At 47.3% G+C, this 21,954-nt stretch overlaps 1 protein-coding gene across 2 annotated transcripts in view; it reads right to left on the bottom strand.

The window, feature by feature from the left end:
• IARS1 (isoleucyl-tRNA synthetase 1) overlaps positions 1-21,954 on the bottom strand; it is a 100,933-nt gene that overhangs the window by 33,554 nt on the left and 45,425 nt on the right. For both annotated transcript variants that reach the window (XM_082265751.1, XM_082265752.1), the window contains exons 14-19: positions 20,888-21,014; positions 16,747-16,820; positions 9,730-9,924; positions 9,555-9,641; positions 7,551-7,634; positions 2,430-2,574 (exon numbers count right to left, since the gene is read on the bottom strand). In XM_082265751.1, coding sequence (XP_082121877.1) covers positions 2,430-2,574; positions 7,551-7,634; positions 9,555-9,641; positions 9,730-9,924; positions 16,747-16,820; positions 20,888-21,014 — 712 coding nt within the window. The remainder of the gene's footprint in view (positions 1-2,429; positions 2,575-7,550; positions 7,635-9,554; positions 9,642-9,729; positions 9,925-16,746; positions 16,821-20,887; positions 21,015-21,954) is intronic.

Here is a 21,954-nt window from a genome sequence, read left to right as displayed (position 1 = left end):
GAGCAGAATACCAAAACCATCACAGCACTATTCAGGCAAACACCAGACAGCAATGGTCATGACATCATCCGGAATTCCAACAACTATAGCCATGACATCAGCCGGAAATCTGACAACTAGGACCATGACAGCAGCAAGCAGTCCAAAAATGACAGCCATGACAGCAGTCGGTAATCGAATAACTATAGCCATGACAGCAGCCGGTAATCCAATAACTACAGCCATGACAGCAGCCGGTAATCCAATAACTACAACCATGACAGCAGCTGGTAATCCAATAACTACGGCCAAGACAGCAGCTTGTAATCCAACAACAATGGCCATGACAGCCAGCTGGAAATCCAACAACTACGGCCAGGACAGCAGCCAGCAATCCAACAACTATAGCCATGACAGCAGCCGGAAATCCAATAACTACAACCATGACAGCAGCTGGTAATCCAATAACTACGGCCAAGACAGCAGCTTGTAATCCAACAACAATGGCCATGACAGCCAGCCGGAAATCCAACAAATACAGCCAGGACAGCAGCCGGTAATCCAACAACTACAGCCAGGACAGCAGCCGGTAATCCAACAACTACGGCCAAGACAGCAGCTAGTAATCCAACAACTTTAGACATGACATCAGCCGGAAATCTGACAACTATGGCCATGACAGCAGCAGGAGGTCCAAAAACGACAGCCATGACAGCAGCCGGAAATCCAAAAACCAATCCAGCCATGACAGCAGCTGGCAATCTAAAAACCAATCCAATCATTTGAGTAGCTAGAAATCCAAAAACTACAGCCATGACAGCAATCCAACAGCTATGACCATGCAAAAATTCATTAATTCGACAACAACAACTATCACATTAGTTGGCAATATTACAACTACAACATCTGCTGGAAATCTAACAAGTACAATCATTACATTATCAAGCAATCCAAAAAACTACAGCAAAGGCAGAACCCGGTAATCAAAATCTACAACCATCACGTCACACTGCAATCCAACAACCATGGCCATGACAGCACTCGGCAATCCGACAACCACAACAATCACACATCCAGCAATCCGATAACAACAACCATCACTTCACTAGGCAGATAGACAGCTACGGCCATGACACCAACACAGCAGCCGGCAATCCAAAAACTACAACCATCATAGCAGCCAGAAATCGGACAACTATAACCATCACAGCAGCCGGCAATCTGACAACTAAAACCATCACAGCAGCCGGAAATCCGACAACTATAACCATCACAGCAGCCGGAAATCCAACAACTAAAACCATCACAGCAGCCGGAAATCCAACAACTAAAACCATCACAGCAGCCGGAAATCCAACAACTAAAACCATCACAGCAGCCGGAAATCCAACAACTATAACCATCACAGCAGCTGGAAATCGGATGACTATACCCATCACAGCAGCTGGAAATCTGACAACTATAACCATCACAGCACCCAGAAATTCGACAACTATAACCATCACAGCAGCCGGAAATCCAACAACTATAACCATCACTGCAGCCGGCAATCCAACAACTATAACCATCACAGCAGCCGGAAATCAGACAACTATAACCATCACAGCAGCCGGAAATCCAACAACTATAACCATCACAGCAGCCGGAAATCCAACAACTGTAACCATCACTGCAGCCGGCAATCCAACAACTATACCCATCACAGCAGCTGGAAATCTGACAACTATAACCATCACAGCACCCAGAAATTCGACAACTATAACCATCACAGCAGCCGGAAATCCAACAACTATAACCATCACTGCAGCCAGCAATCCAACAACTATAACCATCACAGCAGCCGGAAATCAGACAACTATAACCATCACAGCAGCCAGAAATCCAACAACTATAACCATCACAGCAGCCGGAAATCCAACAACTATAACCATCACAGCACCCGGAAATCCAACAACTATAACCATCACAGCAGCCGGAAATCCAACAACTATAACCATCACAGCAGCCGGAAATCCAACAGCTATAACCATCACAGCAGCCGGTAATCCAACAACTATAACCATCACAGCAGCCGCTGATACTACAACTATAACCATCACAGCAGCCGGTAATCCAACAACTATAACCATCACAGCAGCCGGTGATACTACAACTACAACCATGGTAGCAGCCGGAAATCTGAAAACTAGAAACCATCAGAGCAGTCGGAAACCTGAAAATGACAACCATCACAGCAGTCAGAAATCCGAAATCTACAACCATCACAGCAGTCAGAAATCCGAAATCTACAACCATAACAGCAGCCAGCAATACAAAATCTATAGCCAGGACAGCAGCAAGTAATCCAACTACAGCCATTAAATCACCCAGCATTCCAACAAATACATCACAATTTACAACTAACGCCAGCATATGCTTCAGATTTTTCATGGTTATGGGTTCTTTGGTACCTTGTGTAGGCGGTAAATATTCTGCATCAGGAAGCGGAAGGCGTTATACCAGGGCAAGAAGACATCCTTCAACACATCGCGGACCCCTTCCTCCTTGAAACGCAGGTTCTCTGCTCTGACTACTGGAGAATTTATCAGATATAACCTGGAGAAGTCACAAAAAGAACAAGATTACAGATCACAAAAACATCCCCAACCCCAACATTCACCTCTTTTTGACAAAGAACAAATACGCAAAAATTGAGGTCCGAAATCTTGACTGGAATGGCCATGGGCACCCTGTCCCCCTCTGCTTCCCACAAGTTTCCCATCATCCCACACCACACATTATAAACAGGTGTCTAATGCTACTACCCATCATTTGTCAGCATCACAAGAGCTTACGGGTTCCCGATCTGCAGTCACACAGCTGTGGATGATCTTCTGTAAAAGTGATCCTCACTTACACCACACATGTGCAGAAGACATGCAGCCAGAAGACGATTCCTTCCCTCTGTGCCTTGCATGCAGCTCCCACCAACACCTTGCCACCTGTATGTGAGGTTCTGGACTGTCCAAACACATGTAGCAACTGGTATGTAGATCCACCACATGCCAGCTGCACACTTTCTCCCACCAGGCTCCCTGGAGCTCCAGCAGGCAAAGCACACTCATTAGGGCACTGTGGCCGCGGCTAAGCATTTTGCCAGGGCAATCCAACGCCAAGCATCGGGTTGCTTGGGTCATGTCCGGGTTCACACATATGTGAACAGGGTGAGAGAGAGAAAGAAACAGACCTGCTAACTAGAGCTGCACGATTAATCGTATGAAAATCGCGATCTCGATTCACCCCTCCTGATGATCTAACCCTGAAATATGCTCGATTCTTTGCATAGCTGCATAGCAGAGAGAACAGCTGTGGAAAAAAAAAAAAAAGCCTCCCAATCAGCAAAGTCTCCCAGTAACTATAAACAAAAATGATTACATTGTATCTTTTCCTTCCCTCTGCCAGGGAGAAAGGAAGTTTAACCTCTTAAAGACTGGACCTTTTTCTGACATTTGTTGCTTGCAAGTTAAAATCCGTTTTTTTTTGCTAGAAAAGTACTTAGAACCCCCAAACATTTTATATATTTTTTTTAGCAGAGACCCTACAGAATAAAATGGCGATTGTTGTAATATTTTATGTCACACTGTATTTGCGCAGCAGTCTTTCAAACGCAATTAATACACTTTAATGAATAAAAAAAAAAACGTAACAGTAAAGTTATCCCAATTTTTTTTTGTTACACAGAGAATCGTGAGAGAATCGTGATCTTTATTCCAAGCTAAAAAAATCGTGATTCTCATTTTGGCCAGAATCGTGCAGCTCTACTGCTAACTGCTTGTTACTTGCTGTGTGGACCCGAGACTATGGTGGGGCCCAGCGGTCTCCTCACTGTGCCCCTCTGCTGTCCTCAGTCCTCACTGCTGCTGTTTGAAGCCATTCAAAAAGTACCGAGCTCGGCGGCCCCAGATCTCCACTTTTATAGAGGACCCTGCATTGTCCCTGCAGAACGACGCTTCATGCTCCTGCTCTGTTGATCATCCAACCTGGACCCACCTCTGCCAAGCCACTCTCACCAGATACCTGGGAAGGTGGAATGCCTACAGCGCGGGTCTTTGAACCCTTGTGTTGCTGCTCACGACCCTGGTATATTGTCTTTGCTGTGCTTTTATGGTTCCCCTTGTGACTTGGTCTGTGGGACTTTCCTGGATTATCACCGCTGGACTCTCTCTCCTCCTTGCTGCATCCCTTGTTCCTGTCTGCCTATACACCCCTGTTATAGTACCCACCTCTGTGTACTGGTATACCCCAATAAACACCCCACACGTTGGGTCCCAGAAATCTTGGTCAGCTTGACATGGCACTGCTCCCCGTCTAACATTGGCATCTATGGGAAATCTTGGGCAGCTTGGCATGGCACTGCTCCCTGTCCAACATTAGCGTCTATTGGAAATCTTGGTCAGCTTAGCATGGCACTGGTCCCTGTCTAACATTGCTGTCTATGGGAAATCTTGGTCAGCTTGGCATGGCACTGGTCCCTGTCTAACATTGACGTCTAGAGGAAATCTTGGTCAGTTTGACATGGCACTGGTCCCTGTCTAACATTGGCATCTAGAGGAAATCTTGGTCAGCTTGGCATGGCACTGGTCCCTGTCTAACATTGACTTCTAGAGGAAATCTTGGTCAGTTTGAAATGGCACTGCTCCCTGTCTAACATTGACGTCTAGAGGAAATCTTGGTCAGTTTGAAATGGCACTGCTCCCTGTCTAACATTGGCATCTAGGGGAAATCTTGGTAAGCTTGTAAAGGCACTGCTCCCCATCTAACATTGGCATCTAGGGGAAATCTTGGTCAGCTTGACATGGCACTGCTCCCTAACATTGGTGTCTATGGGAAATCTTACTCAGCTTGACATGGCACTGCTCCCAAACCATAAGTGGCAGGGATACCAAACTTAGGCAGCACCGAGAGGGGACCCAGGACAACATATCCTATTTTGTGGCCGGCCAGCTTGCCTAGATAATCTACCATGTCATAGTCCTGGGTCCCCTTAACATGCTCCCCAAGTTTGGTGTGCTTGTCCCTTAATGTTTTAGGAGCAGTGCCATGTCAAGCAGACCAAGATATCCTTTAGAGCTAGTGTATTTACATGCATTGAGAAGTGAAAAAAGGTATTTCTTCACTTTAAGTACATTTTCGTTTTAAATACACACTCTGGTCCCATTGTGTACTTAAAAGTGGGGTATGCCTGTAGCAGCTTTCATTGCATCTCATGTCAACCAACTCATGTCCCCCCCCCCCCCCCCCCATTCATCCCTTTAGCAACATTAGGAGCCCCCAGCCTTGTTATCCTTCTGAGATGTGTCTTCCTCCTGTCCTGCCAGGCTGAGTAATCCCCTAGTAATGACATCATGGTGTCCCAGGTTGTCCCCAGGCACAAAGCCAGACAGAAATACAGAGTGACCTTTAATGGAGAGGAAAACCCGGCTGCAGCATTGACAGTTTACACTGCTGTATAAACACATTCTGAGTCTACAAGGAGACGGGAAACAATCTGGCAGAATCAGAGAAGAGAAGAAATGCTGAGACAGAACACGCTCCCCCCAATCCACCAACCGCAGAGGACACACATAGAGGGCGAGAGGGGTGAGACTGCAAATACAGCAATACACAGAAGGCTGCTGAGAGACCAAAGGAGTTTAATATATACACTGTACACTCCGATCTGAGTATACACCGCACTCCCCGATCCCGTACAGCTCTAAATATACACCGTACTCCCCGATCCCGTACAGCTCTGAATATACACCGCACTCCCTGATCCCGTACAGCTCTGAATCGACACCGCACTCCCCGATCCCGTACAGCTCTGAATATACACCGCACTCCCCGATCCTGTACAGCTCTGATTATACACCACACTCCCTGATCCCGTACAGCTCTGAATATACACCGTACTCCCCGATCCCGTACAGCTCTGAATATACACCGCACTCCCCGATCCTGTACAGCTCTGAATATACACCGCACTCCCTGATCCCGTACAGCTCTGAATATACACCTCGCTCCCCGATCCCGTACAGCTCTGAATATACACCGCACTCCCCGATCCCGTACAGCTCACAATATACACCGCACTCCCCGATCCCGTACAGCTCTGAATATACACCACGCTCCCCGATCCCGTACAGCTCTGAATATACACCTCGCTCCCCGATCCCGTACAGCTCTGAATATACACCGCACTCCCCGATCCCGTACAGCTCTGAATATACACCGCACTCCCCGATCCCGTACAGCTCTGAATATACACCGCACTCCCCGATCCCATACAGCTCTGAATATACACCGCACTCCCCGATCCCGTACAGCTCTGTATATACACCGCATTCCCCGATCCCGTGCAGCTCTGAATATACACCGCACTCCCTGATCCCGTACAGCTCTGAATATACACCGCACTCTCCGATCCCGTACAGCTCTGATTATACACCGCACTCCCCGATCCCGTACAGCTCTGAATATACACCGCACTCCCAGATCCCGTACAGCTCACAATATACACCGCACTCCCCGATCCCGTACAGCTCTGAATATACACCGCACTCCCCGATCCCGTACAGCTCTGAATATACACCGCACTCCCCGATCCCGTACAGCTCTGAATATACACCGCACTCCCCGATCCCGTACAGCTCTGAATATACACCGCACTCCCTGATCCCGTACAGCTCTGAATATACAACGCACTCCCTAATCCCGTACAGCTCTAAATATATACCGCACTCCCCAATCCTGTACAGGTCTGAATATACACCGCACTCCCTGATCCCGTACAGCTCTGAATATACACCGCACTCCCCGATCCCGTACAGCTCTGAATATACACCGCACTCCCGATCCCGTACAGCTCTGAATATACACCGCACTCCCTGATCCTATACAGCTCTGAATATACACCGCACTCCCCGATCCCGTACAGCTCTGAATATACACCACGCTCCCCGATCCCGTACAGCTCTGAATATACACCGTACTCCCCGATCCCATACAGCTCTGAATATACACCGCACTCCCCGATCCCATACAACTCTGAATATACACCGCACTCCCCGATCCCATACAGCTCTGAATATACACCGCACTCTCCGATCCCGTACAGCTCTGAATATACACCGCACTCCCCGATCCCGTACAGCTCTGAATATACACCGCACTCCCCGATCCCTTACAGCTCTGAATATACACCGCACTCCCCGATCCCATACAGCTCTGATTATACACCGCACTCCCCGATCCCATACAGCTCTAAATATACACCGCACTCCCTGATCCCGTACAGCTCTAAATATATACCGCACTTCCCAATCCCGTACAGCTCAGAACATACTCTGTACCCACTGATCCTGCACAGCTCAGAACATACCCTGTACCCTCTGATTCTGCACAGCTCAGAACATACCCTGTACCCTCTGATCCTGCACAGCTCAGAACATACCCTGTACCCACTGATCCTGCACAGCTCAGAACATACCCTGTACCCTCTGATTCTGCACAGCTCAGAACATAGGGTGTCACAAAAGATGTGCTATTCTCACCTAAGTGCGTCGGCTCCGTAGCGGTTGATGACATCATTGGGGTCAGGGTAATTCTTCTTTCTTTTGCTCATTTTCTGCCCATCACTGTTATAGGAAGAAACAGAAGAGAATATGTGAATAGGTTACTGCTCTGCCAGCAGAAGAATGCAAGGCAATGCTAGCATAGTACCTGACTAGTGCTATGCCATATACTATGACACACACAGGGAACACCTACCTGGCCAGCACTATGCTGTAAACCAGGGGTGCTTAAGCTTTTGAGGAGTGAGGGCCACTTAAGTAATCTGGTAAACGTTTGTGGGCCATGATGAAATGAAATGGTTCAGAATTTTCTATTTTAAATAGCATAATGAACATTTTCACCCTGCAGCCGGCAGGAGGGAGAGGAGAAGCCGGGTTTCAGTGGTTTAGAAAAGGATTGGATCAGTTCACAGAGGCTTCTCAGCTATGGGTAATTACCAGTCATTCATCATTTCCACAGTAACGCCTGGTTACCATTACATGCCTCATTAGTCCAGCCTACAGCAAGTCCTATTTGGCTAATTAAACAGCTTTGCTCATTCCCTCCGTGCCCTCGCGTGGTCAACCTTTCCTTCCTGTGCACCAGTGTATGACTTGGCCTGGCTGACTTCTCTTTTTATTCCCGCTCCTGACAACGCTGACTTCAGGTTCCTTGATCCTGGCTCATCGGATTACCCGCTCTGGCTTCTAAACCCTGGCTTCTGTTTTTAACCTTGTTCCTGAACTGGTATTATTTTTGCTATTACATTAAAGGTGTGATTTTAACTGCATTTACTGTCTCTGCTTGTTTTATGGTTCCTGACAACCTACCTGGTTAGGACTAGGCAGTTTACTATGCATACACAGAACACCTTCCTAGCCAGGACTAGGCCTATTACTCTGACCCACAGAGCACCTACCTGGCCAGGACTAGGGCCTATTAATATGACCCACAGAGCACCTACCTGGCCAGGACCAGGGGCTATTACTATGACACACAGACCACCTACCTGGCCAGGACTAGGCACTTTACTATGACACACTGAGCACCTACCTGGCTAGGACTAGACCATTTGCTATGACACACAGGGCACCTACCTGGCCAGAACTAGGCAGTTTTCTATGACACACAGGGCGCCTACCTGGCCAGGACTAAAGCATTTGCTATGAAACACAGGGTACCTACCTGGCCAGAACTAGGCAGTTTTCTATGACACACAGAGCACCCACCTGAACAGGACTAGAGCATTTGCTATGAAACACAGGGCACCTACCTGGCCAGGACTAGGCAGTTTACTATGACAAAGTGGAACACTTATAGAAGTGTGCTTTCCTGGTTTGAGGCTGAGGGCTACATCAGAGGGCTCCAAGGGCCACATGTGGCTTGCGAGCCACAGGTTGAGCACCTTGGCTGTAAACTATGACACACACAGAACACCTACCTGGCCGGGACTAGGCAATTTACTATGACACACAGGGCACCTACTTGTCCAGGACTAGGCAGTTTACTATGACACAGGGCACCTACCTGGCCAGAACTAGGCAGTTTACTATGACACACAGGGCACATACCTGGTCAGAACTAGGCAATTTACTATGACACACAGGGCACCTACCTGTTCAGGACTAGGCAGTTTACTATGACACACAGGACACCTACCTGGCCAGGACTAAGCAGTTTACTATGACACACAGGGCACCTACCTGGCCAGAACTAGACAGTTTACTATGATACAAAGGGCACCTACATGGCCAGGACTGGATCGTTTACTATGACAAAGTGGAACACTTATAGAAGTGTGCTTTCCTGGTTTGAGGCCGAGGCCTACATCAAAGGGCTCCAAGGGCCACATGTGGCCTGCGAGCCAAAGGTTAAGCACCTCGGCTGTAAACTTTGACACACACGGAACACCTACCAGGCCAGCACCAGGTCTATTACTATGACACACAGAGCATCTACCAGGTTAGGACTAAACTGTTTACTATGACACACAAAGCACCTACCTGGCCAGGACCAGACCGTTTACTATGACATTCTTGAATGGTGGTTGACCAAACAGTGCAGTAGAGAGTACGAGGAGTGTGTAGAACCTGAGGATTGAGAAAGGGGCAACGAGTCAGACTTGGTTCTATAGCAGCCAGCCTCAGTAAAAGTTGAATACAAAGGCCGCACACTTACCACCCACGTGTCTGGTCAATTCCCTCTGCTATGAAGTCAGCGGGGAAACAATCTTCAAACTCTCTTCTGTTCTCAAACGGATAATGCACCTGAGCGTAGGGCATGCTGCCGCTCTCAAACCAGCAATCAAATACCTCGGTCACCCGTCGCAGAGTGCCTTTCCCACAGCGAGATGGAATGGTCAGCTGATCGACACTACACATAAGACAACATATACAAGATTAGAAATATTATGGGGAATCATCTAAGGCCTTGTTTTATATGGTTGTACTACAGCGTACACCAGCGCGAGGGCTGTGTTTGCCCACATGGGGATGCACATGTGAGCTATGAATCCCCATGCAGGCAGTCCCATTAATGTAATTTGGGACGCAGAAGCTGCATGGACACATCCCCTGCTCCTAATTTAGCAGCCGTGCAGGTACATGGCCCTAAGCGCATGCTGTCTGAGTTCAGGAACCCGCACGGCTGTGCCTGTGGAGTCGCTGCATCCCATCTGACATGAATGGGACTGACTGCATGGGGATGAACTAAACCCCTGTGCATCCCCATACAGCCAAACATGGCCCTCACACACATACACCTGTGTGGATGAGGCAGAGAAATTGGAGGTGAGACATATTCTTGGCCTTCCAATGGTCCCTGAAGAAGAATATGAGGGTGGTAGAGTGAGGAAGAATAAGCAGAGTATGATATGCAAAGTACTGTAGGAAGGGTAGAGTTCAGTAAACAATATATAGCTGTGCTCAGATCCCAATAGCTTGTCCATGCATATAATCTACCAGATTCTAAAGGGGTGTGACCACATATTAACACTAAAAACACTGGATGAACCATTTGCACACTGCTATACATTTTCAAGTTTCCACTGCATTGCAGGTCAGTGACCAGACCTAAACCGTGTAGCTCTTCCCCATTTTGTGTCTTTTTGCCCCAGGCTGGCATTGTGTCCACAGTAGCATTTGCAGTGGCAAAGCAGCGTAGGACCGGCTAAAGAGGGATTATTTTGACGCAGATGACCAGCTTAAATATGAATTGCAATATGTGTGAACTAAATATCCCTGTTTTACATTGCAAACCTTGCTTGAAAGGATATAGCAGTGTGCAAAGGGTTTATGCAGCATTTATAATGCAGAATATGGAGCAGTGTGATAAGTAGGGTATGATATATAATGCTGAGTATGGTGGAGTATGGAGAAGTGTGGTAAGTGAAGTACTGTATGGGGGGGGGGGGTAGAGTGCAGTATATAATACAGAGTAGGGTGACGTGTAGTATGCAAGGTACTGTATAAGGGGTGTAGAGTGCAGTATATAATACAGAGTAGGGTGACGTGTAGTATGCAAGGTACTGTATAAGGGGTGTAGAGTGCAGTATAGAATACAGAGTAGGGTGGCATGTAGTACGCAAGGTATTGTATAAGGGGTGTAGAGTGCAGTATATAATACAGAGTAGGGTAATGTGTAGGAAGTAAGGTACGAGGGGGGGGGTAGAGTGCAGTATATAATACAGAGTAGGGTGACGTGTAGTATGCAAGGTACTGTATGAGGGGGGTAGAGTGCAGTATATAATACACAGTTGGGTGACGTGTAGTAAGTAAGGTAGTGTATGTGGGGTGTACAGTATATTATAAAGAGTAGGGTGGAGTGTGGTAAGCAAGATAGTGTATGAGGGGGTAGAGTGTAGTATACACAGTATCTCACAAAAGTGAGTACACCCCTCACATTTTTGTAAATATTTTATTCTATCTTTTCATGTTACAACACTGAAGAAATGACACTTTGCTGCAATGTAAAGTAGTGAGTGTACAGCTTGTATAACAGTATACATTTGCTGTCCCCTCAAAATAACTCAACACACAGCCATTAATGTCTAAACTGCTGGCAACAAAAGTGAGTACACCGCTAAGTGACAATGTCCAAATTGGGCCAAAAGTGTCAATATTTTGTGTGGCCTCCATTATTTTCTAGCACTGCCTTAACCCTCTTGGGCATGGAGTTCACCATAGCTTCACAGGTTGCCACTGGAGTCCTCTTCCACTCCTCCATGACGACATCACAGAGCTGGTGGATGTTAGAGACCTTGCGCTCCTCCACCTTCCATTTGAGGATGCCCCACAGATGCTCAATAGGGTTTAGGTCTGGAGACATGCTTGGCCAGTCCATCACCTTTACCCTCAGCTTCTTTAGGAAGGCAGTGGTCCTCTTGGAGGTGTGTTTGGGGTCATTATGTTGGAATACTGCCCTGCGGCCCAGTCCCTGAAGGGAGGGGATCATGCTCTGCTTCAGTATGTCACAGTACATGTTGGCATTCCTGGTTCCCTCAATGAACTGTAGCTCCCCTGTGCCGGCAGCACTCATGCAGCCCCAGACCATGACACTCCCACCACCATGCTTGACTGTAGGTAAGACACACTTGTCTTTGTACTCCTCACCTGGTTGCCACCACACGTTTGACATCATCTGAACCAAATACGTTTATCTTGGTCTCATCAGACCACAGGACATGGTTCCAGTAATCCATGTCCATAGTCTGCTTGTCCTCAGCAAACTGTTTGTGTGCTTTTTTGTGCATCATCTTAAGAAGGTGCCATGTTGAACTTCCAGTGACCAGTATGAGAGAGTGAGAGCGATAACACCAAATTTAACACACCTGCTCCCCATTCACACCTGAGACCTTGTAACACTAAGGCCCCATGCACACGGGACGTTTTTAACGCTGCTGTAAGCAGCGTCAGGCGTTTTCTTTTTGCAGCCTAAAAACGCCCCTCCATGTTATTCTATGGCCTCATGCACACTCAGACGTTTTTGAGCTGTAAGTGGCTTAGGCGTTTTTGGGCTGCAACAAGAACCCACCACCTGCGCGTTCTGAGGACCAGCGTTACAGCGTTAAAAACGCCTGACGCTGCTAAAAGCTGAATAACTTTGCTATAACGTTGCTTAACGTTCGTTAAGCCACGTTATACGTTTTTTTTTCTTCCATTCAAAATCAATGGTTCCCTATGGGAGCCTATTGATTTGAATGGAGGTCGCACCGCAACACCGCAAGTCGGATCCGACTTGCGGGGTGACTTGCGCTGTGGGAATCTTGAGGGGGAACTCCACGCCAAAATGTGAAAAAAACGGCGTGGGGTCCCCCCCCAAGGTTCCAAACCAGGCCCTTCGGGTCTGTTATGGAATTTGAGGGTAGCCCCATGCCGAAAAAACGGCGTGGGGTCCTCCCCAAAATCCATACCAGACCCTTATCCGAGCATGCAGCCCGGCAGGCCAGGAAAGGGGAGGGGACGAGCGAGCGGCCCCACCCCCCCTGGACCACACCAGGCCACATGCCCTCAACATGGGGGGGTGTTGGTGCTTTGGGGCAGGGGGAGCTCTGCACCCCCCACCTCAAAGCACCTTGCCCCCATGTTGATGAGGACAAGGGCCTCATCCCCACAACCCTGGCCGGTGGTTGTGGGGGTCTGCGGGCAGGGGGCTCATCGGAATCTGGAAGCCCCCTTTAACAAGGGGGCCCCCCAGATCCCGGACCCCCTCCCTATGTGAATGGGTATGGGGTACACTGTACCCCTACCCATTCACCCCATAAAAGGCAGTGTATGGAAATAACGACAAGAGACGTTTTGGAAAGTTTATTAAAAATCTTCATCCGACTCTTCTTGTCTTCTCCTCTCCGGGGTCTTCTCCGGGGTCTTCTCCGGGGTCTTCTGCTCTTTTGCTGTCCGCCCTTCTTGTCTTCTCCTCTCCGGGGTCTTCTGCTCTTTTGCTGTCCCCCTCTTCTTGTGTTCTTCTCTCCGGGGTCTTCTGCTGTCCCCTCTTCTGCTGTCCTCTCTTCTTTTCTTCTCCTCTCCGGTCTTCTGCTCTTTTGCTGTCGGCTGTCGGCTGTCTTCTTCCTCCGGTCCTCCTCCTCCGACGTCTCCGCTGATTATGCCTATCTCCGGTCTCTTCAGCTTATTATATAGCCATTAGGGGCGTGGCCCCGATGACGTCATCGGGAGGCCCCGCCCCCTCATGTCACAGATGACGTCATATGTGACATGAGGGGGCGGGGCCTCCCGATGACGTCATCGGGGCCACGCCCCTAATGGCTATATAATAAGCTGAAGAGACCGGAGATAGGCATAATCAGCGGAGACGTCGGAGGAGGAGGACCGGAGGAAGAAGACAGCCGACAGCAAAAGAGCAGAAGACCGGAGAGGAGAAGAAAAGAAGAGAGGACAGCAGAAGAGGGGACAGCAGAAGACCCCGGAGAGAAGAACACAAGAAGAGGGGGACAGCAAAAGAGCAGAAGACCCCGGAGAAGACCCCGGAGAGGAGAAGACAAGAAGAGTCGGATGAAGATTTTTAATAAACTTTCCAAAACGTCTCTTGTCGTTATTTCCATACACTGCCTTTTATGGGGTGAATGGGTAGGGGTACAGTGTACCCCATACCCATTCACATAGGGAGGGGGTCCGGGATCTGGGGGGCCCCCTTGTTAAAGGGGGCTTCCAGATTCCGATGAGCCCCCTGCCCGCAGACCCCCACAACCACCGGCCAGGGTTGTGGGGATGAGGCCCTTGTCCTCATCAACATGGGGGCAAGGTGCTTTGAGGTGGGGGGTGCAGAGCTCCCCCTGCCCCAAAGCACCAACACCCCCCCCATGTTGAGGGCATGTGGCCTGGTGTGGTCCAGGGGGGGTGGGGCCGCTCGCTCGTCCCCTCCCCTTTCCTGGCCTGCCGGGCTGCATGCTCGGATAAGGGTCTGGTATGGATTTTGGGGGGGACCCCACGCCGTCTTTTCGGCATGGGGCTACCCTCAAATTCCATAACAGACCCGAAGGGCCTGGTTTGGAACCCTGGGGGGGACCCCCACGCCGTTTTTTTCCCATTTTGGCGTGGAGTTCCCCCTCAAGATTCTCACAGCGCAAGTCGGATCCGACTTGCGGTGTTGCGGTGCGACCTCCATTCAAATCAATAGGCTCCCATAGGGAACCATTGATTTTGAATGGAAGAAAAAAAAACGCTGCTAAAAGCAACGTGGCAAAACGTGCAATAACGCCAATGGAAAAAGCTACTGAAAGCACGTTTTTACAGCTGCTTTTTCCGGCGTCAGAACTAACTTTGACGTACGTTTTTTCTAACGCCCCGTGTGCATGGGGCCTAAAGAGTCACATGACACAGGGAGGGAAAATGGCTAATTGGGCCCTATTTGGACATTTTCACTTAGGAGTGTACTCACTTTTGTTGCCAGTGGTTTAGACATTAATGGCTGTGTGTTGAGTTATTTTGAGGGGACAGCAAATTTACACTGTTATACAAGCTGTACACTCACTACTTTACACTGTAGCAAAGTGTCATTTCTTCAGTGTTGTCACATGAAAAGATAGAATAAAATATTTACAAAAATGTGAGGGGTATACTGACTTTTGGGAGATACTGTAATACAGAGTAGTGTGGAGTGAGGGAGGTAGAGTGTAGTACATATTACAGAGTAGGGTGATGTGTGGTAAGCAAGGTAGTGCATGAGGGGGGTAGAGTGCAGTACATAATACAGGGTAGGGTGGCGGTAATAAGTGAGGGACAGTATATAATGGTCGGGTAGGGTGGAGTGCAGTAAGAAGCAAGGTATGGAGGAAGGGGTGGGGTGCAGAGTATGGAGTAGTAAGGGGTATATAGTTAGGCATTTTAGGATGGCCCATAATGGAACAGAGTAGATTGTGGTAAGATATGGTAAAATAGGATGTGGTGGGAGAGATTGTCTATATGGTTAGCAGCTTGCTTCATATGTAAAGATCGAATTATCCAGAGGCTTCTCTTTATTTGCATAGGGTTATAGTCCTCCGTACAGCCATACCTTTCATATACACCATTTTCTAGAAACGCCAAAGGAAAAAACAATCTGTGCAACTAGACTGACTTTTTTTGTACACATAATCCTGTGTACACAAGGTGAACCCGCAGCATAACATCTGTATATGAAGAAAGCCTGCTAATCATATAGACGGGCTCCTACGGTACCTCACCCTATTTTACTGTATCTTTCCACAACCTACTTTGTTTCATTCTGAAGCTCACCTAGAATAAAGATCTTCAACAATTAGAGTATAGAATAATGTCCATGCCTGGGAAGGAGGTCTCGAAGTTGAAGCGCCCACATCTGAGAAGGGGCTCCCTGAGCTGGAGCGCCCACACCTAGGAAGGGGCTCTCTGAGCTATGGCGCCCACAACCAGGAAGGGCCCTGTGTGGCTCTGAAACATTGCTATATATTTATCATGTGACCTCGGAATAAAGCTTTGGACCCTTTTAAAGAATCCTTGGTGTGCTGATGACATTTTTTCACTTTGAGCACACCCGGGAAGGGGCTCTCTGAGCTATGGCGCCTACACCCGGGAAGGGGCTCTCTGAGCTATGGCACCCACACCCGGGAAGGGGCTCTCTGAGCTATGGCACCCACACCCAGGAAGGGGCTCTCTGAGCTACAGCGCCCAAACATGGGAAGGGGCTCTCTAAACTATGGCGCCCAAACATGGGAAGGGGCTCTCTGAGCTATGGCGCCCAAACATGGGAATGGGCTCTCTGAGCTGTGGCGCCCAAACATGGGAAGGGGCACTCTGAGCTATGGCACCCACACCCGGGAAGGGGCTCTCTGAGCTATGGCACCCACTCCCGGGAAGGGGCTCTCTGACCTATGGCACCCACACCCGGGATGGGGCTCTCTGAGCTATGGTGCCAACACCCAGGAAGGGGCTCTCTAAGCTACGGCGCCCACACCCAGGAAGGGGCTCTCTGAGCTATGGCACCCACACCCGGGAAGGGGCTCTCTGTGCTACAGCAGCCAAACATGGGAAGGGGCTCTCTGAGCTATGGCGCCCAAACATGGGAAGGGGCTCTCTGAGCAATGGCGCCCAAACATGGGAAGGGGCTCTCTGAGCTATGGCGCCCATTGATGGCTGCTGAGGCGGTTTCTGCTTTTTAATTTGGACAGTATGCAGGCATCTGTTACATACAAGTGAAGGCACATCAGCAGGTTACAGAACTCACCTCTCCCGATGTAAGTCTGTCACTTTCACACCAGTCAGCTCTTCCAGCTCTGCCAGTGAGCCCACACATACAACCTACAAAACACAGGACAACAATAAGGAAAAGGATTTCACCAAATATGACGTCATCCATGTCCTGAGCATTCTCCGAATTACAGTTCTCAAAATCCAGCAACGAGACATTCTTGTTTACATTAAGCCTTAGAGGGGAAATTTGCAAAAAACCCTCATCAATTTTTAAACCATACTGACCCAACAATGCAGACAAGCTGAAGGCCGCTATCAAAGCAACCTGGGCTTCCATAGCATCTCTGTAGTGCCACAGGCTGATCGCCTCCATTCCACACAGCACTGATGCAGCAATTCATGAAAAAGGAGCCCCGACCAAGTATTGAATGCATACTATACTGTACATGGAGATACTTTTCAGTAAGAAAACATTTCTGCATTAAACCCCCCCCCCCCCGACCCCTTTTTTTTTTTTTGGTCTTATATAATATTCTAATTTTCTGAGATACTGAATTTTGGATTTTCACTAGCTGTAAGCCATATTCATCAAAATGAAAAGAAAGAAATGCTTGAAATATAATCATTCTGTGTGTAACGCATCTATGAAAAATATATGATATTCATTTTTTGAATTGAATTACTGAAATAAATTAACTTTTTGATGATATTCTAATTTTATCAGCTTCCCTTTTAAAAAAAAAAATGTTTTTATCATTTATTCTATTAATTGAACTAGATGGACGCTTTTTTTTCTTTTTTTAACCCCGACTAACTACGTAGCTATGCGATGGAGAAGGATAACACAGGAAACCATTAAGTTTGATTAAAAGAGGAAACAAAAGGGAGTCTCAGGAGAAGGTCAAAAGAAGACAGGAGGAGGATGGAATAAAAAAACAAGCAGATGAAACCAGAAACATAAAGGGGGGACTAAAGAGAACAACATGGAAAACATACGAGATGGACAACACAGAATACCTATAAGAGGAAGTAGATAAAAGGTGATGGTGCGTTATAGAAGAAGACAAGGACAGGAAGAAGAGAGAAGATGACAGAGGGGTTAAAGAGGAAGACTTTGAGAGGAAGAAGAGAGAAGGTGACAGAGGGATAAGAGGAAGAAGAGAGAAGGTGACAGAGGGATCATAAGAGGAAGAAGAGAGAAGGTGACAGAGGGATAAGAGGAAGAAGAGAGAAGGTGACAGAGGGATAAGAGGAAGAAGAGAGAAGGTGACAGAGGGATAAGAGGAAGAAGAGAGAAGGTGACAGAGGGATTATAGAGGAAGACTATTAGAGGAAGAAGAGAGAAGGTGACAGAGGGGTTAAAGAGGACTATGAGAGGAAGAAGAGAGAAGGTGACAGAGGGGTTAAAGAGGACTATGAGATGAAGACGGGATAAGATGACAGAGGGGTTATAGAGGAAGACTTTGAGAGGAAGAAGAGAGAAGGTGACAGAGGGGTTATAGAGGAAGAAGAGAGAAGATGACAGAGGGATCATAAGAGGAAGAAGAGAGAAGGTGACAGAGGGATAAGAGGAAGAAGAGAGAAGGTGACAGAGGGATAAGAGGAAGAAGAGAGAAGATTACAGAGGGATCATAAGAGGAAGAAGAGAGAAGGTGACAGAGGGATAAGAGGAAGAAGAGAGAAGATGACAGAGGGATAAGAGGAAGAACAGAGAAGGTGACAGAGGGATAAGAGGAAGAAGTGAGAAGGTGACAGAGGGATAAGAGGAAGAAGAGAGAAGGTGACAGAGGGATAAGAGGAAGAAGAGAGAAGGTGACAGAGGGATAAGAGGAAGAAGAGAGAAGGTGACAGAGGGATAAGAGGAAGAAGAGAGAAGGTGACAGAGGGATAAGAGGAAGAAGAGAGAAGGTGACAGAGGGATAAGAGGAAGGAGAGAGAAGGTGACAGAGGGATAAGAGGAAGAAGAGATAAGGTGACAGAGGGATAAGAGGAAGAAGAGAGAAGGTGACTGAGGGGTTAAAGAGAACTATGAGAGGAAGACGGGATAAGATGACGGAGGGGTTATAGAGGAAGACTTTGAGAGGAAGAAGAGAGAAGGTGACAGAGGGGTTAAAGAGGAAGACTTTGAGAGGAAGAAGAGAGAAGATTACAGAGGGATCATAAGATGAAGAAGAGAGAAGGTGACAGAGGGATAAGAGGAAGAAGAGAGAAGGTGACAGAGGGATAAGAGGAAGAAGAGAGAATATGTCAGAAGGATTATAGAGGAAGACTATAAGTGGGAGAAGAGAAAAGACGACAGAGGGGGTTTTAGAGGAAGACTATGCAAGGAAGAAGAGAGAAGATGACAGAGGGGTTAGAGAGGAAGACTATGAGAAGAAGACTATGAGAGGAAGAAAAGAGAAAATGACAGGGGGGTTTTAGAGGAAGCCTTTAAGAGGAAAAAGATGACAGAGGGGTTACAGAGGAAGACTATAAGAGAAAGAAGAGAGATTGCAACAAAGGTGTTATAGAGTAAGACTATAAGAGGAAGAAGAAAGAAGATGACAGAAGGGTTATAGAGGAAGACTATGAGAGGAAGACATAAGAAGATGTCGGAGGGGATATAGAGGAAGACTATGAGAGGAAAAAGAGAGAAGATGGCAGAGAGGTTATAGGAGGAAGAAGAGAGAAGGTGACTATGAGAAGAAGACTATGAGGAAGAAAAGAAAAGATGACTGAGGGGGTGTGATGGTACGCACCGTCACTGAGACTGAAAAAACTATGTGACAGATAAATTGATGGTTTGGACTGCTTCAGTTGGTCAGACTTGAACCAGATGCATGTCATCAGCTCAAACACCTGTCTTTCACGCATTGTAAATTATGCTGATTTGCTCACCTATTGTTTACGGTGGGTTCTCAGTATTTACACTACGATATGTGTAATGTATCTTGTTTTAGCTTTGGTGTCGACAGTCTGGTCTTCCAGGCTGGCTTAAGTGTACTGAGTTAATTAGCATGTTAATTGGGATTAGCCATGAGTTAGCTGTACCTCGTTATCTAACCATTGTGTGATGTTTTGGGTAAATAATCATGTAGTGACTGACCTACTTCTCAAGTGTATAAAAGTCTGTTTCTTGTTCAATAAAGGAGTTAGTTGTTTCCAGTATACAAACTAAGTGTCAGGCTAGCTTTGAATGATGGCGGCTGGGATTTGATATCTATGTTCATGACTGCGAGGAAGCTGTATACTGACGGAAGACCACAAGTACAGTGTGGGTCATCGGATTCCGTTACGGTGGGTTTTAGAGGAAGACAATGCGAGGAAGAAGAGAGAAGGTGACAGAGGGTTTTAGGAGGAAGAAGAGAGAAGGTGACTATGAGAAGAAGACTATGAAAGGAAGAAAAGAAAAGATGACGGAGTGGGTTTTAGAGGAAGACTATGACAGGAAGAAGAGAGAAGATGACAGAGAGGTGTTAGAGGAAGACTATGAGAGGAAGAAGAGAGAAGATGACAGAGGGGTTATAGAGGAAGACTATGAGAGGACGAAAAGAAAAGGTGACAGAGAGGTTATAGAGGAAGACCATGAGAGGATGAAGAGAGATGACAAAGGGCTTGTAGAGGAAGACTATGAGAGGAAGATGAGAGATGACGACAAAAGGGTTATAGAGGAAGACTATGAGAGGAATAAGAGAGAAGATGACAGTGGGGTTATAGAGGAAGACGGGAGAAGAAGACTATGAGAGGAAGAAAAAGAAAAGATGACTGAGGGGGTTTTAGAGGAAGACTATGAGAGGAAGAAGATGACTGAGGGGTTATAGAGGAAGACTATAATAGGAAGAAGAGAGAAGATAACAGAGGGATTATAGAGGATGACTATGAGAGGAAGAGAAGAACAGATGACAGAGGGGGTATAGAAGATTTTGAGAGGAAGGAGAGATAAGGTGATGAGGTTTTATGGAGGAAGACTATTAAAAGGAAGAAGAAAGAAGGTGACGGGGGAGTTATAGAGGAAGACTTTAAGAGGAAAGAGAGAGAAGGAGATATGGGGGGGGGGGGGGTTATAAAGACTATAAGGTTTTAACAGTAATCCTAATTTGTTTCTCTGTACAGCTATATTTGGTTTTATCAGCACAGTGACAGCACAGGTTCACTTCATTGAGCGGCATCATACAAGAGCCTGCACCAATACACACCTCTTCAAAGTCCTCACTGACCCACAATGGTATGGGGGTACCCCAGTAGCGGTTTCTAGATATGGCCCAGTCCCGGGCATCCTTCAGCCAATTCCCAAATCGCTTCTCCCGTACAAACTCCGGGACCCTGCCAGACAAAAAACAGCATAGACCTTAACTTTTACAATCGTCTGTTGTGAGTTTTCTGCTGTGTTCATGTGGCAACTCTGCTCCAGGAATGAAGAAACATTAAGAGGGAAGGGAGATAGTGCTGATAGGAGGATCGCTGACAACATTGTAATCTCCAATGACAACATTTAACCAACACAATCTCAGGAGCTCTCATGGAAAAGCAGTCTTGAGGGAAAGGTGGAGAATTTTTAGTTTAGGAGTCCCGTAAGGATAAACAATATATTGCTATAGAGTTCCTTCTAGAACATGGCTCCAAATCCCGGTGGTGTACGGTAAAGCTGGAAACAGAAAGAAAGATCTCCTTCAGATCTTGCACAGTAATCTGGTGCAAGGGCCTGTCTGACCGGGAAAATTCTACATGGAATATTTGTGAAATAGGAGCCTAAGAGAATCAGCTGGGAGGAAGAAAATCTACTAGTTTGGTGAAAAACTGTCACTCATGGTGTCTAGAGGAAAACAAAAACGTCCCTATGATTTTGGCGAGACATAGGATGCGGTGCTGGGGGGTATTTAGGTCATGCCCTACTACAGATCAAAGCAGCGGATTGAACAAGAAGCCTTGAAAATCTTTGGATCAGATGTTGGGCCAATAAAAATTAAGCAATTCTACTAGCTTGGCAGAAACAGTCATTGGTGGTCTCTAGGGGAAACTAAACTGTCCCCATGATGTTGGTGAAGGATAAAATTGCGTGCTGAGGGGGTATTTAGGTCACTCCCTACCACGGATCAAAGCAGCAGACTGGACAAGAACCCTTGAAGGAAATCTATGGCTATGAAATTGGGCCAATCCAAATGAAGTGAGTGTACTAATTTGGTGAAAAAGTGTCATTGGTGGTCTCAAGGGGAAATAAACTCTCCCTATGATGTTGGCAGGGGATATAATGCAGTGCTGGGGG

The sequence above is a fragment of the Pelophylax lessonae genome (assembly GCF_965119305.1).
Source record: "Pelophylax lessonae genome assembly, chromosome: 8".
NCBI lineage: Eukaryota > Metazoa > Chordata > Amphibia > Anura > Ranidae > Pelophylax > Pelophylax lessonae.
The sequence above is the reverse complement of the archived record's forward strand: the minus strand, read 5'-3'. Positions and strand labels throughout refer to the sequence as shown.